The 17,125-nt window shown below is 39.8% G+C and overlaps 1 protein-coding gene across 2 annotated transcripts in view; it reads left to right on the plus strand.

The window, feature by feature from the left end:
• Nucleotides 1-17,125, plus strand: part of AGPAT4 (1-acylglycerol-3-phosphate O-acyltransferase 4) — an 84,329-nt gene that overhangs the window by 50,061 nt on the left and 17,143 nt on the right. For both annotated transcript variants that reach the window (XR_008465200.1, XM_054193820.1), the window contains exons 4-7: nt 5,426-5,587; nt 7,844-7,997; nt 14,683-14,785; nt 16,905-16,980. Coding sequence is in view for 1 of the 2 variants with exons in the window: in XM_054193820.1 (XP_054049795.1) it covers nt 5,426-5,587; nt 7,844-7,997; nt 14,683-14,785; nt 16,905-16,980 (495 nt within the window). In the remaining variant the exon portion in view is untranslated. The remainder of the gene's footprint in view (nt 1-5,425; nt 5,588-7,843; nt 7,998-14,682; nt 14,786-16,904; nt 16,981-17,125) is intronic.

Here is a 17,125-nt window from a genome sequence, read left to right on the forward strand (position 1 = left end):
TGTGGAAGAAAGGCAAAATAAAAAAGAAGGCAATTCTAACAGTTATTTTACTTTTAATTTTTTTTTCTTTAATATGATACTTTTGAGCACCCACTGAAAATGCTAGGAGGTACTGGGTTGACAGTGCTGAGTGAGAGACAGAGATCTATTTGTTTATAGCGGAGAAGGAGAAAACCACATGAAGAAGCAATTCTATGCTCACTTTTACTCTGCAAGTTACTGTAGCCAGTGAGATTGTCTTGCTAGCTGCACCTGGACTCTATGCAGCTGAAGTTACTGTTGTGTAATTGTTTGCAGCACCAAATCTTAGAAGATTTTTGGTTGTTGTTGGAAATCAGAAGAAGGAAGCAAACTTCACAAAAACTAGAATTTGACAGGTATTTCAGGCAAACCTGTGTTCAGCCCAAACTATTAATTGCTTACATCTGTATTTCAGTTGTGGTTTTTTTGAAGGGATCTTCCTGCTTTGTTTTCAGTCCTTGACACCTGTAAGCCACACGTATCCACCTCCTTGTGCTGCCAGACCTCAGTGATGTGTGCAGGAGGGAGGGAATATAGGGGTGCTTGATGCCAATGATGCCAAGTCAGCATCATGCTTCTGTGGGCAGCATGGATGACCACAGGGACAGCTGAGTCCTGACTGCTCCTGACACAGAGGTGGCTGCAATGTGCTGTGAAGGAAGGAGGAGCTGCAATGCCAACTTGGCTTTTTGTAGAGTCAGAAACAGCATAGCCCCAACAGGAGAGAGCTTTGTTCACATCAGTGTTTCCTAATAAAAAGCAGGGTTGTTATTATGAACCTGAACTATGGTGACTGCAGTGGTTGTGTTGTGGATGCTCTGCTTTTCCACCCCATGCGGTTCAATGGCTGGGGGAGATGCCAGCTCCAGTGTTTCTGTGTTGCTCTGTTGTGTAAGTAGAGATGTGGTCTTGGTGAAAGGTCCCTGCACTCTGCTGTGCCCTTCCATTTTCCTGCCTATGCCATTCCAGTCCTAGGACTTACCTTCTTCTTAGTGGTGGACAGCCTAGCTACTGTATCAGCATTTAAACACATCAGTAGCATTTAGTTTCTTCAAGGTGTGTGCTAAGCATCCCTCTGAAAACAGAGCCATTGGGCAACAGAACTTGAAATCAGGACATAGGCATGTTCCGAGGAGGGAAGTGTTGTTCAGGATTTACACCAAAACCACATTTGTACGTACCCTGCCAGGATTCACTGTACCCTTCTGCTTCATTGTTTGATCTGACCAAACAGTGATAAAATAGCGTTCTTAGTGACTTTAGTAACTCTTTTTCTGAGATGGAGACATTTATATTAGCAAAATTTGCCCACACTTTAAAGCTAAACCTACTGGTTTATCTGTTCATCTTCTGGTGTCTGGAGTTTCAAGTTGTTAATGCTGGTGGGTGTTCTGCCTTGGCAAAACATAAACATTATTCTGAGTGGCATCAAAATATGTGCATTTCCAAAAGAGGCCGTAGCTGTTTATTCCTTGGCAGGGTAGGCAAGGCAAAAAAACATTATGGAAAACTAGTTGTTAACTATCTTGCTTTAAGTTTCTCATAAAAAATTGCTGAGCGAATGTAATAATTTTTAACCCTAACTATCTGCTCCATATGCCAGGAAACACAAATTTTATTTAAAAGCTGTTTATGTTGAAGCTTGCTGTTGGAAAAATGGAGCATGACCTTAAATATAGGTGTGAGAAGAGACTTTTTCTAGGTTATTGTATGGGACTGATAGGTGTGTGAACACAGCAGTTCATTTGTACTTTTTAATGTATTAATAGAAGTTACATAATTGTTCATGTCGGCAGCCAAAATTACATCATTATTTATTTTTCACACAGCATCTTAGCATATGCTCTAAAATATTGCTGTGTTAGCTTTCCAACATGGAAAAGTTTTACTTAATATGAAGCATTAGAACTTAGGAGACTAACTAAATTTCTGGAACCATGGTGGGTTCCAGAACCATGGAGGGATTAAAGAAACATATCTTTCCATCTTCATGTCCTAGAGAATATAATATGAAGGAGTGCTATATTTCAAAAATAGAGCAAATGGAATCATCAAAAGTATGTCAATGCTGAGGGCAGCCTGGAGAGTAGAAAAACTTACAAGGCAAGTTGCTGCTGCTAATAGTTTGCAGCTACAATGAATTTGTTTTGAAACTGTAGAACAATTTTTGTTAGACGTCCTCAGCTTGCAGGTTGATTTCAAGCTGTTTGTTGCATTCTGTGATCAAGAGGTGTTGAATAACTGAGGCTGGACATATAAATCAAGATTTTCTTTCTGTGACAGCATAGCTGTACAAATGCATCTAAAGTAAGCTTGTAAAAATAATTTTTTGTGTGTGATGTTAGTGTAGGCACTAACAAAGGGAGAGCTTCATGGGTATTTCCATCTGAAGAAACTTGACCAAAAGAAATTAACCTGGCTTAAAATGCTATTACTGTAGACAAGTTGTCCCCATTCAGTAGTAATTTCATTAAACATCTGTTGGAGTTACACAGTTCTGAGCACTGAAAATGTTTGGCTTCCTTCAAGAAGGCATCTTACATGGAATAAATCAGCACTTTTTAATGAAATTTATTCTGTTGAACAAGCTGAATTTGAGAAGACTGTCACATATTTACCAAAGCACTTTTGTAAAGGAAAAGTTAGTGGCTGAATTCAACTAGAGCTGCATTTTTCCTCTCGGGAGGAGGAAAGGAGCTGTGCATGGGTAGATGACTGAGACAGAATGAATTGTAGCTCTAGTTACTGTAAGAGAGATGGTAGCTTCTGAGGGGAGGCCTAATGTATGCCTCCCACACAAGAGCAGTCTTGCCAGTATACTGCACTGAAGAGTTTCCTTTCTCTAATTAGTTCTGTGTCATTAGCCTTCCTTTGACTCCTAGGATAGACAGCGTAACGTAATTTAGTTTCTTTTTATGTGCATTTAAGGAGTCGTACACTCACGTGTCTAAAAGAGCGCTTTTAAATTTTAAAAAATGCATTAGCACAGAAAATGAATAAGCACATGCCCTGGGGAAGAATTCAAACTTCTATTCTGCTTTTGTGGTTACACCTGGACTACGTGAGACCTTAGCTTAGAACATCATTTCTTTGTTTCACTGGGAAAAAAAACAACAGTGGCAACTTCTCTCCTGCCCCTTGTTTAACTCATATGCTTTTTAAAATATGAAAAACATTAGAAAATAACTATGGTGAAATGGTTACTTCAGCTTCCTTTTGGAACTAGGATTCCTGTGTTTTAAAGTCTGGGAGGGAGGACTATTAGATTGTCTTTTCTGACTTTGCTCTGGAGGCCTGGAACATCCTATGCAGAGTATACTTGAATTTTTTTATGGTAGGTCTTATGATACTGAACATTTACTGTAAATAAACTCTAAAAGCATGGGGTTTTTTCTATTTTTTTGGGGGGTAACGCTGTTGCTGTTTGCCTCCTCGTGCAGTGGCTTGCACTAGGCTGTGGCTACGGCTGCCCTGGTTGTGGCTGAGGCAGGCAATAGTTCCTTAAGGTTTTAGCTCTCCCTGCTCAGCTAGAAACATTTTGCATCTGTTGGGGTTTCTTGGGGCAAAGCCTTGGTTCAGCTGTCTTCCCCAGGCAGGTAGAGGGGAGAGGAGTGGAAGAGAGTATGAACCGGTCTGTGTGCTTTGAATGGAAGCTATATTGTATATGGTCTACCACAAAAATGCTCTTTAGAGGCTTTTAAAGCTATATGCTAGAAGGATTTACATTTATTTTGGAAATAAGAAAATTGCCTGTATTAAGAGTAACTGAGAAAAGGAAAAATGGTAGTGTGGGAAAAAGCCAGAGAGGTAAGGAAAGCGGTGGCAGGACAGCCTGTTTCGCTGTGTCCAGTTTGGAGAGCTGCAAGAGGAAGCTGGGCTCAGCATTGCTGCTGCCATGCAGTAGGGACTAATGTTGAATATAACTTGAAATTGAAATGGCAAAAAGTGTGCCGAATCCTACAGCTGCTCCTTGTGGGGGAGATGTGCTTGGAGTCCTGACCTGGGCCCGTCACTGAAATTCTCGAATGATCAAGAGGGAGTGTTTTATTACAACATGTTAAATCACTGAGATGGTTCCTGCATTCTTAGAGTTGGAATTGTCTCATGTTGTCTTCTGCTCTGCTTCTGTGTAACAATTGCTAGTGAAGCTACGTGGTGTGCTCTTGCCTTCCAGTCTTAGGAGGTTTTAGATAGCTTAATTATTTATGGTATTTTCCTTCTCAAGGAAGGAGAGCAGATGAGAGAAATGAGCTGAGATAAAGAATTAGGTCAAGTTTCTTCCTCTAGCAACAAAATGAACTACAGTGACCAAAAAAATAAAAGCAAATAATTTCTGTTGATGGTAATTTCTGCCAGTAAATAATTCCTGCTAGTCAAATGCCATGTTCTGGAACCCATCTGCAGAGCACTTTGATGGGATAGCTTATAAAGATATCATGAATAGAAACTGGATTGTAATTGCTCCATCTGCCTTGTAAGAAAATGTCACTGTTTTTCAGGAAATGATGATGCAATACACACACATATGCATGTGCCATTTTATTCTTTAAATAACAAAGTGAACCATAAGACAGCTCACCAAGGTGGGCTTGCTTGGAAGACAGGAAAGGAGCAAGTGGAATCAGTTCTCCTGCCCAAAGGGATGTCAGTCTGAGATGATCATAGAGTTAAGTTCTGGAGTAGGATTTGAGATTTGAAACTTCTGAATGCTTGATAAACCATAGACTTATTGTGGAGGGTCTGGACAAATCACTTCAGTGTCTATCACACCTGTGGGACAGGAACAGTACTTTTTTTTTTTTTTTTTTTTAACCTCCAGAAGCCAACACAAATGAAGAATTTTTATTGCTGTTGTTGTTTCTAGTGTCCTTTCAGGCTTCTTCTATTGGTAAACCTCGTGTATGCATCAACATATTGTTGTGCAGCAATGGCTCTGTGGCTCTGCTTCTCATTCAGAATAGGTATTTTTGGTCATGGTGAAGTGTCCCAGCTTTGGGGAGAAGTATAGCTGCAAGATATCTTAAAGGAACTTGAGTTGCCACTGCCCAGTGTCTGCTGGAATTAATAATTTTGTTTCATGTGGCTTGGGCCTTTTGCATGGGTTCCTCAGTGTTTGAAGGCATTTGGCATGTGTTTTGGGTTTCAGGGTTTGAGTAGGATAGACACACACACACACATATATAAAATTCTGGAAGTCTTCTTTCATGCAGATGTCTGAAATTAGATTTGATTATTCTGCCGTATGAGAAAAACGTTTTCGTTTTTTTTGCTTTTGCACTGGTGTTAAAATTGTGGATGGTCAATAGGAATCAATATATTAGTGCCTAACTGTGCATGTGTCATATCCACGGAGGACTCTTAAGTGGTGTAACTCTGTTTTACTTGCTTTAACTCTTTCTTGCAGAGTTCCAAAGTGCTTGCAAAGAAGGAGCTCTCCTACATGCCTATCATAGGCTGGATGTGGTATTTCCTAGAGATAGTCTTCTGCAAGCGTAAGTGGGAGGAAGATCGGAAAACAGTCATGCAGAAGTTGCTGAATCTCCGGGACTACCCTGAAAACTTTTGGGTGAGTGATGACTAATGAGTGGAGTCCAAGGTGCGATCCCTTCTTTTGAGGGAGGGGATGAAGGGCATAGACAGTATGTGGTCGTCGCCATGTTGCTCCTGAGAACTTAGATTCATTTTCTTCCTGGCAGTATCAGGAGAGTATTCTCTAAGAATGGAATTTTCTCTTGAATTTCATATGTAGTAGTCTGTCTTTTCTGGTTTTCTTCCTCTGTAGTATGGAGTCCTACAGATGTTATTGCACAAATGCCTCCACTGTTATCCATTCAGTAGACTTTGTGGTCCTCTAAATACAGGAGCTGGAGATGGGTAGATGCAGGGGTTCATGGCAGTGTATCAGAAGAATGTGACAATGTTGTATTGAAACACATTAGCTGTATTCTTTAGCTAAGTTCCCCTCTCACTTATTGCTGAGTTCATACTAGTATTTTCTCCTTCCATTTTCCTGCGATTCTGTCATTCCTGTGAAGGTGCTAAGACAGGCATGGCCCAGTAGAAGTGCAAGCCGGAGATAAGTACCTGGTCGGGGAAGTGGCCCCTGGAGCCATCAACTGTGTTACAGGGAGAGGATTGGTGTCACCTTTCAGTAACAGGAAAGTGTTACTTTTTGCATCACCATCATTTTTTAATATTGAACTTGCCTGGCATTTTCTAGTCTGGGAATTAAAAGCCTTTGAATTTTTTTTCTTCTCAGTAATCAGAAAAATCCTAGTTCTTGTGAGCTGGTGATGGTGAGAGAGGGATTCAGTTAATGAAATGGTACCTTAAGCAGCATCACAAGGGCCTACAGAAACTATTGCTTAAGAAGTGATTTCCGAGTGAAGATTCATATGCTGTATCTCTCACTGTCTGAAACAAAACTTTTTTTTTTTTATTTGTCATTGATTTCAATAACGGCTAAGCGATTGAAACTAAGCTCTGTGCTTGGATAATTATTAAATGACTTCCAAGCAGAAGGCTATCTAGCAAAAGGACAATTTTTGGTTTCTAATTCTAATCTCTCTCACAGGGATTTGCGTGGGCTCTGTGACTCTTCAAAGGTGTTGAATGCCTTTCTGTATCCCTAGGCAGTTCAGCACCAATTCATGAGCACAAACTGCCACCATCCTTTATATACTGCTGTAAGGGCATTGCCAAAAAGGAGTTATACCTGTCCTGAGAGATACAGTTGTTGGTGTACACCTGGGGTTATTGCAGCGTGGAGTTTTAAATTGCCCTTGTGTGGGGACATAATGTCAAAAGGCACAGCAACAGCATAGCACCTTGGAAGGTAGAAAGACAGAGCATGCCAAGTGGGTTAGAAGGATTTTCTCATCAGTTTCTGGATGTTCCATCTAGCTGTTTAGCATGGTATGTTTCTTCTAGCTGCTTAACAGTATGCATGTGATACATGAGTAAAAGTGCTCCTAGATGAGCTGGAACTGAAGCTGGCTGCTTGGCTCATTTTCTTCAGTCTCTCTGTCTTTGTTGGGTAACTCTTTGCTGTGGGATCTGGAGACTTAGCTTGTGCGATTTGGCAGTGCTTTCTGATGTGCTAGTTTGCATTCAGGCTTGGCAGAAAGCAGATGAGCAAGTGGTAAATCTCCAAAGATCTGTCTGCTCTCCCCTCTCTGCCAGTGGCAAAATTGCAATCATTCGTGTCTGAGCACTTTCACTGTATAGTTCATAAGGAGGTGAGGCTTTCAGTTGTCCTACATTTACTGCCCTAGATCTGTTACCAGCTCAGTCATTGTCATCAAAGTTACTGTCTGCAGTTGTCATGCCATAGTGCAAGCAAAGGGGTCAGAGCAAGGGGAAGCAATCTGGGTGCTGAAGCATTTCGTAGAAATGCATTTGGTTTAGACACTAACCAAGTTTTAGATACCAAGACACTCAAGCACTTCACCATCAGTGAGAGATTTGCAACAGGAGGTGTGTTTTGAGTGTTTTCTAACAACCCATTAGAGATGGAGTGACTCATTTAGAGAAATCAAGTCATTCAGAAACCAAGTAGCAGAGTAGATGATAAAGCCCAAAGGCTAGAGTTCAAACCAGAGGATGGCAAGTTGGATGGGTGGGGGCAATTGAGAGAGTTTTGATTTGGTTGGTTTCTTTTTTTTTTTAAGTCCAGGGCTATTAAATTACCTGAATGTCCCTGCTAGCAGTGTTCATTTAGGCTGTGTGGGTGGGAGTTAGAGGTGCCTCTGGTGGTGCCTCTGGTCACACAGATGTAGAAGACCTGAGCTGCTTTCTAACTGTAGTTCTTTCTTGGTTTTAGTTCCTGATTCATTGCGAGGGCACAAGGTTCACAGAACAGAAGCACCAGATTAGCATGCAGGTAGCCGAAGCCAAAGGCCTGCCCAAGCTCAAGTATCACCTACTGCCGCGAACGAAAGGATTTGCTGTCACTGTGCAGTGTTTGAGAAATGTAGGTAAGGAAAGTCACAAAGAACAATTCTAAATGGTTATTTCATATAACTGCTGTCACTTTGCCATGCTCTTCTTTTCCCTGTAACATGTGTCCTTGCAGAAAAGCCCTGGGATCCTTTCTGACCTTTCTTCTACTAGCCTGTCAAAATTAAAAATTAGGTTTTACAGACAAAGTTTTGGGGCAACTTGTTTTTTTTTTTTTTATTTTTTGCTTTGTTTCTGTTACTGAGTCTGTATCGGGGGGATCTCAAGGTGCATGTTTTGTACCTATTGCCAAAAGATAATGTTTCTTAGTATTTACTAAGCAATCCTATTCCGAATGAAGCAAATACATCACTATAGAATCTGAGGTAGCGTGTCTTCAGTGTTTTGTTGTGGTAAATATCTGCCTCAAATAACACCATTTTTCAACTAAAAAAATATTCTGCTTTCAACTTCTGTGTAGATGTACTATTTATAGTTTCTTAGTAACCTTTGTGGAGCTGAGGAATGGGAGTATACCTCGACTGAAGATATATGTAGGAGACATTTATAAAAAAATTATTTTTACATTACAGAACAAGAGCAAGTTTTTCTTTGTTAATGTTGTTCTGAACTCCCTACCCCCAAGTTATTTCTGGTTACTTGAATTTGCCAACTTTTAAGTGCTGTTGGTAAGAATATGACACGCATGCCTTTGAAGTGATTTTCTTTGACTAATACAATCCATCAAAGTCTTTTGCTGTGTACTCATGGGCAAGGGAAAGACAGTGCTAAGTAGCCATAGTGCTACAGAATCTTTGGGGTTTGGTAGATTTGTGTGCTGTTGGAAGGCTGATATGTAAGAAAGACAAAGTGGTTAGTGGTTTAGAAGAAAATGTTCTAGCTTGACTGAAATTAATGTCAAAGCTTCTTTTGTCTTTGAAGACATGTTTTCATGTGGCATATCTGGGATAGCTACTGTAAAAAAAGCTTTGCAGTCAGCTGTCTTGCTATCTGTCATGTTTCTTCTACATATCCTCTTAAAAGTCAGGTAGATGATATCACTGTTGTAGCTTGTCGGGCATCCACAACTCCCCGCTCCCAAAATGGATCCAAGCATAGCTTGGATCTTTTCTGATATTTGAAAAGGTAAGTTATGTGCAACATCCAGCAGCTCCCTTTAGGGCACAGTTTAACCTTACTTTTTGAATAAGGGCAACTGTTTTGCTGAGGGCGGGGGGAGATAGACTTGTGGCATTGAAGAAGAGCTGAGTCAAAACTCTGTGACCTCCAATGCCCTGAGCTGGGAATCAGGGACAGGTTCAAAACATGGTATGATCATGGACAAGTAGCTGATTTGTGGGAAATTTTTTCAAAAGGAAATAATTTTAGGGAACCCAAGTGATATTTATTAAAAGGGGATTTGGGCGTTCATGTGATACATTACAGTAACGCTCCTTAGGATCTTAAATATTTGAAATATTTTCAGAAAAAGAAGACTGAGATAGCTAGATTACTTATATACTTAGGGAAGTGTATGTTACTACCTCAATCTAGCAGCTGTGACTTGCTAGATCAAACAGGGTGAGGCTAATGAGAAGGTAATGTTTCCCTGTAAGGGTTCAAGGAGAAGCACAGACAGTTATAACTTCTCATAGATAGTTTTTGTTGAAACTGTATAGCTTAAAAATCCAACAAAGAAACCTCTGAGGCAAACAGCTGATGACCCCAGACTGGTGTTGAAAAGTCTTCTGGTTATGTTGCTTTACTTGCCTTGTTGCTTTTTGCAATGAAGGGGAGATAATAAGAGTTACTGTCTGGGTTACTATATGTTTCTCTGCTATAGAGACAAGGGGTATGAGTGGAGAGCAATTGAAAGGCTTTTGTAAACAATATATCTTATTTTTAGACAATATCTTATTAAACAATATCTTATTTTTAGAGCTCCTTGTAACATCAATGCGTACGGGTAACAAGGAAGTCCATAAATGTTATCTGAATAGAGAACATGATGGAAGTCTATTTTGTCAGTCCATAATCAAAAAATATAAGTTCTATCTAGAAATTATTCCTTTCTTACTGATAGGATATGACCACTTATCTCTGTTAACCTTCGCTGACATTTGGTACCCACGTTATAAGGAGTAACATGTTGTAGGTGTCAATATATGCAGAGGCTATATGCTGTAGTCATTTGGGTGTTTTTTTTTCTTTTGAATTGGTAAATAGTACTTGTTCACCGTAAACCCCCGAAGTCTCACTGTTACGCTCTGCCTTATAATGTATCCCAGCAAGTGACTTTATCCCTCTATTACAGCCTCAAATTATTTGTTCCAAAGAGCATCAGTGTAACTACTGAATTGCTGCTCTGTCTGCAGAAGCAGCAATAGCAACATGCAGCTGTTCATAACTTCAGTTCAGTGACATCTCTAATGGTCTACAAGAATGACTCTTGCAGGCTCTTTTAGTACGACTCACATCCATTTCAGTGGCCAAGTTTGCAGCGGGGTATCCCTGCATGTCTCCGAAAGTGGGAGACTGGTGCTGAGATGCCTGAGCCCATTTTGGGGCCCGACACTTAGGTTAATGGACTTTCTGTTCTTCCACAAGGGGTGGTGGGCCTGGCTGGAGTGCCTTGCTAAGGGAGGTAGCAGCAGCAGGACATAGCAGTGAAGATAAGCCAAATGTTTGGATCCAGATCCAGGCTGGGTGTGACAGAGGTCAGCATGTCATTTTCTTGTATTCTTCATTCCTCCTCTGACAGGGGTGTGATTCAACCTGTCTGAGGCTGTAGTACTGTAGGATGGACGGATGCTGGTTGCTGTGGCTGGAGAGGTAATTCACCCACAATAGCAGTGATCATAGTTGGTCCTTTTCGAAACTTTATATTAACTCTTAATGCTACCTGGCGCAGCAGTTCTGTGTCTGTTGGAAGCACACATTGGTGACATCAGTCTGGCAAGTCCATCTGTTCTGAAAAACTTAGCTTCAGAAGGACTTTTAATGTGTATAGATGGGAAACTGCCTCCATACCAGTGGGTGCCATATCTGTGAGCATAAGCAGATATATTTGGATAAAAATATATTTCACACAAAATAAGAAACAAAGAATCCTCCCTCCTAACTCATTTCCTTCATAAGGGAGAGAAGAATTCTTTTCAGCGACTTACTTTCACAAATTCAGATCTCTGCACACAGTTTGATTATTAAATGAGTGCTTTTAATATTTTTTTGAACTTGTTCTGATATTTTTATCAGTGGCCATCTCTACCAGTTTGGCAGTATAAATGCAGTCCCCAGGAACTTCATTTCTAGAAGCTGTTTGCTGTCCTAATAAATTTGCTGTTTGGTTGTAGAGCTTGCTACCTGTACTGTTCATGGAAGCAAATGAAAATACAGATCTATTTCTAAAACACTCATCCATTACTTGCGATAAAAAAAAAAAAAATCATAAATATTGGAAAAGTCGTATTTAACTGTCACTTTTATTGCCTGGCGGTATATTGGGCAGTTCCTTTCAGCTGTTTTTATTTAGTTAGGACTTTTATTTAAAAATGTGCCTGATGATGGATTGTAGATTGTGCATGCTGGGAACTACTGTCCTAGAGGGAACACATAAGAATAAATTCCAGGGTGATGTTCTCATGGAGTTCAATGTGATGGTGTTTGGAGGTTTTGCAAGGACTTTTTTTCCCACAAGCTGCACTTTAGTCCTGGGGTTTTTTTTTCAGTGTTTAGTGACGCTCCTGGTCAACCTTTTGAGCAAGCTACCAAGTTTGAGAGGAGGAATGATTTTTGACCAAGATGAGCAATGAGATGTTAAATCAAAGGATTGTGTCAAGGTGGCTGTCATACCAGCAGTACAGTGAATTCCACCATTCCATCTCTTCCCCTCCCTTTCCCAATCTTCACTTCAGATCATGGTGTGCTAGTTAAGGAAGCTCTGTGTAGGCATACTCATTGCCTGTAGGTTGATTTGTTGGATGATCATTCTGGCATAATCCACCATGTCCACAAAATAGTACGTGAAATTCAAGAGGACAGCTGAAGTAAGAAAAATCCTCTCTAGATATGTAACCCGAAGATTTCTTAGGTCAAAATTCCGAAATTAAATCTTAAATTCTTAGGTACGTAGGTCTCTGTCAGAATGCTGTACAAGGAACCAAAAGTTAAAGATACAAAAAAGCTGGGCAGAGATTAGAAAACAAAATGAAAAAACATGTCAGAAAATAGCAATTTGTCTGAAAAAAAAAATTTGTTTTCAGTTATGATCTGTTCTGAGCCTTTGAAAAGGCTTCCAAATATTGAATTGTGCTTGATTTTTAATGAAAAAGATGTTTTAAGATAACTTCTTTGGGAAAACATTGTATTTCACAATTGAAGCAAAGCTTCTCAAACACTGCCTAAATTAGTCTGAGAGTGAGCCAGTTGCGATGTTTTCAGGATTCTGTGGAGTTATTTTTTTACTTGGTTTAGAATGTGAGGTTTCTGGACTCTTCAGCTTTTGTATGAGAAAGTCATGAGATGTCCAGTTCTAATTATGTAATTTTGAAGTACACATTTAATGAAAAGCAATTTCAGTGTGTCACGCAGCATTCTAGTACTGCTTTGTCTGTGGAAACTTTCTGTCAAATTTTAATTCTGTGCAGTCTTTTTCTTCGACACTTCTACTGTTGTTCTCTTCCTGCACTTTCAAAATAGAAAAGCTGAAGTCTTCAGTTATTTTATATCTGGATGTAACAGAGGTCTGTTTACTCCTGCATACGCTGTCATTGTCTTGGGTTTGGCACTGCTTTGCACCAAAAGGTTTTGGTGTAATATTAAAAAGGGCTGGACTGAATATCAAACTACAGACCAGTTACAAACCGCAATGGGTTATTTTTTCCCTGGAGTGAAGGAGAACTTTGTGTATGGCCATCAGCACATAAAGATGTTCCTGACCAACTCTGCAGAAGTTTTTTCAGAACAGGAGAAGAATTTTCCAATGTTTCTGAACAAGGACTCAGTTTGTACCAAAACTCCAATATAGCCATCTTCCAAAAGACTAAAGAGCAAGTGCTGCATGCATCATACTTTCCTTATTGTGTCCCTGTTGTCATTAGGATAATCTAATGCTATTAAAGAATATACTAAGAAGCTTACCCTGTATAAACCAAATTGAGCTCTTGTCTTCCTTCAATTACATTGGATTAGTAAATTAGAGTAGATTAGTAAAATCCTTCTACACTAAGAAGCTTAAAAATGGAGGTAGATAATTTATTCAAAAAAGTTATTTCCTACTTATATTGTACTGGACGAGTAGTGTGCTTGAAGCAGATTCTGGCTTACATGTTGTAGTTTTGAGTTTGGTTTAAAAACCCAACTGTAGTAGGAAGAGAGTTGTTAATGAGGGATACAGTCTGTATGCAGGCCTCTGTTTTCAGGATTTCCTTCTAGTGCTGAAGCCAGGCTGTTCTGTTCTGTGCTATGAATTCTGCTTTGCAATAACAAATGTTGAGGTGAGTTTCTGGAGGCTGAATGTTGTGACCAAGCCATATTTATCTCTCATAGTAGATAGGCTTCAAAAATAAAAGCAAATCCGTTCTGTGTAATAAAATGTTTTTCTTAGGTGGGTTGAGAGCTCTCACAATAAAGGTTCATCAGAGTGTTCGTTATTGCAGAACTCCAAAGCAGAAAACCTAAAATACAGCAAGCTATGTGTGAAGTGCATGTTAGCCATTTAAGTGACAAAAAAAAGTTTTGTTTCTGGCATTGGTCTTACAATTTGTACCACAATGCACAATTGGTTTTAGTATCAGGAAAATTAATTGCTTTCTGGTAATTTTGTGACATCAGGAAAATAGCATCTCTAAGGATGTGTTCCAAGAAACTCTTTTGAAACACTTCATGTGGTTTAAAACAGTAAACACTTCTTCTGTAGACACTGCTTGTTAGCACTGTCTTAGTTTAACTAAAGATGGCCTTCATAAATACTTCTACTGTTACCATGCAGTCCTGAACTGCAGACACAGTGTTTTCTTAAGGCTGAAAGTTTGGTTGCTGTTCTGAGCTGTAGAACTTGGATTCTATATTCCTTACAGCTGCATGTCTTCATAGCAGCAGCCCAGCTCATGCAGGACGTGGTCTGTTACTCTGCCTCTGCCTTTGTCCTATAGCAAGTGTCTCAGTTATCAAATAATGGGCATGACAGGGAGGTTGTTTTGAGCCCCAGCAATTCACAGTTACATTAAGCCCTCTTGCTACAGGATGTATCTCACACACACTCTTACTTATTCTTAGTCAAACTGTATATATTGTTCGTTGTTTATAAAGTGTGTATCTGCCTGGGTATTTACCCAGAAGAGGGGAAAAGTTGTGTCATTTGTCACTCTTCCCAGTGAGTTGAGAAAGCTAATAGTTTTTCAACCATTTGACTCCTAGCACATCCTAGGTATATTAACTGTCAGAAACTGTGTTCCCTATGGCCGGCATTCTGCACCTGATGGGGAAGGGGAAAAGGGTGGAGAGCAAACCCTTCCATTCTACTGGTGCTGTTCCTGAAAGGGTCACTGGTTATTTGGCTTCTTAAAACCTGCATGTTGAATATTCCATTATCATCTTTACCTTGGTGACAGCTCATACTATTGCTGATGACTTCATATTTAAATATGTTCCTTGTCTGAGAGAGAATTAATTGTTTTCATTCTATTACTACAGTAATCACATAACCTGTTTCTCTTCTTGTAGTTTCTGCAGTCTATGATTCTACCCTCAACTTCAGAAATAATGAGAATCCAACATTGCTGGGAGTTCTAAATGGAAAGAAGTATCATGCAGATTTATACGTAAGGCAAGTAATCCATATTTTAATTCTTTTTTGCCATACAGAAATGTGTACTTGCAGTCACAATTGCACAAGCAAGGAAATATTTTCAAGTAGGTAACAGATAGCAAATGTCTGCCAACCTGGCTTCACAGAACTGCAGATAAAAACTCATATGGGATGGGAAGGGTTTCTTGTGAAGTTTTGTAACTATAAACGTGTGGAGATCCTGTAAAGGTCTACGGGATTTTGAGGTTTTTATTTTTTTTATTCATTTGTGTGTCTGTTTGTCAGTTCAGCAGCAACAGTGGGACCCCTTTTCACACACTTGGCCAGAATATCAAACAATTACTGAGTGTTCAGATGGAGCAGCTTTATACCTGTCTTTGGCACAATAGTTCCCACTCAGGTGGAGGCCAGGCTCAGGACTGTTCCCGTCTCTGTTTGGTGCAGTTGTTGACGTATTTGACTGCCACCTCCTCCCTGCCAAGAAGGGGGTTGTTTAATGAAAAAGCAATTACCGGGATTCTGTATCATTTGTATTTCTGAGAGTGATGAATACCGCAATGGTTTCTCATAATCTTAATGAGAATGGGCCAATTCCAAGACCCTTATTCCCAGGCCAGGTTCTATCAGCAGCACTCATGCTGCAGGCACTCGGGGCATGTGATGGTTTAGGGCTGGAGCACAGGAGCCTAGAAGTGATCCCACAAGTGATCAGGAGTTCATCATAACCCCTTTATAGCTATAATTGGCTGGTCCGATTGGTTTATCTTGGGTACTGACATGAAGTGGAGTAAGGTGACCTTTTCTTCCTACCTCCCCTTTTCTGCCTGTTTGAAAAAATATTTTCTTCAGAACTGTTTTTGCACAAGGGTAAAAAGAAACTTTCGCTTGATTCCCAAGGATGCAGCATGTGTTTGCATTCCCACTTGGCTCAGCCTAGTGGCTTCGTGTCTGGTGTACATGGCCTGGCTGGCTAGTGTTCATGGAGGAGCAGGGTGGCCTACCTGTGTGGGCCATTCCTCCAACAGTGTAGAGGTGTGCATCTTGCTGTGTCTCCCTTTACACCCTTCCAGCCTGCTGCAAATTAATCTGGCAGAGCATGGAAATTGCGTTTCACAACTCGGGCTAACTATTTGCCCTTCTGTCCTTTTGAGCTTCCTGAAAAGCTCTTACAGGTAGGGTAAATCTTTGGCAATTAATTGGGGACCATCACAGATGTTCTTCAAAATCCTCCGTATTTGCTTATTAAAGTGCTATAGGTGTTGCATTCAGTAGAAGTTTGTAAAATTTGGATGGCCTTGTCTCTGCTTAAATTGTGTTGACTGCTAATGTTTGTCATCTTATGACTTCCTTAAATAAAGGAACAAAACAGTAGTGCTGCACCTCTTAAATTAACTGCAAACAGGAGTGTCCTGATGATGAAAAATGGGATGCTGAATTAAATTCGTTCAGCTCTCCTGTGCTGAATGAATTTAATTTGATGTTGTTCTTAATGGAAATTAATTAAAATATATGCTATACTGAAAAATGTAGAATTATTAAATATTGCTATTAGCATACCTAAATGAAGATTACAAGGGGATTTTTTTTTTTTTCTGTCATAGGATTATTGACTAAAATTTGATTAAAACTTTGTTTTATCAAGAGAGGGTTTTTCAGTGATAGGAGCCATTTTGCTGGAAATCATCCAACCAAGCTGCACGTAGCAAAAAATTACAGGAATGGGAAATGTTACCTGAGAAATACTAGAGTGCTTTACCCTAGGTATAAGGAGAATAGTTTGTTTTATCTCTTTAATGCCTTGCTAGTTAAATACACCCTTGAACGCTATAGGTGAGGTAAGAAATTAATTCATTCAAAACCTTCGTTTGGAAACTGAAAATTGCAAACCTTTATCTAGAAAATGGCTCTAGTGAGCTCAAACATAATGCATTACTATTTCAGAAATCTAAATTTCTGATACATGTAGAAACTCTAGAAGCAAACTATATTTTGCTGATCTGGGATACCACAAATTTAAAAAAAGATGGAAAATGTAGTGAGTCTTCTGTCAGGTGGATAATCTGTGTATAATGAAAGTACTGTTCATGGGAGCCGAAGTATTTAATATTCTTCAATTTGTCTTGTTTACCATTGGCAGGCGAATTCCGCTAGAGGAAGTCCCAGAAGATGAACAGGAATGTTCTAACTGGCTCCACAAACTGTATCAAGAAAAGGTTGGTTTTTTTGTTTAGACAGCACTTGCAAGCCACTAGTGCTCAGTTATTTATATTACTAGTAGGCCTTTACAGTGTGCATGTGTAGCGGTCCTGCTTTGGGGGCGTGGGGTTGGTTTGTTTGTTCTTCAGAGTAAAAGTGCTC

The sequence above is a fragment of the Rissa tridactyla genome, chromosome 3, assembly GCF_028500815.1.
Source record: "Rissa tridactyla isolate bRisTri1 chromosome 3, bRisTri1.patW.cur.20221130, whole genome shotgun sequence".
Taxonomy (NCBI): Eukaryota; Metazoa; Chordata; class Aves; order Charadriiformes; family Laridae; genus Rissa; species Rissa tridactyla.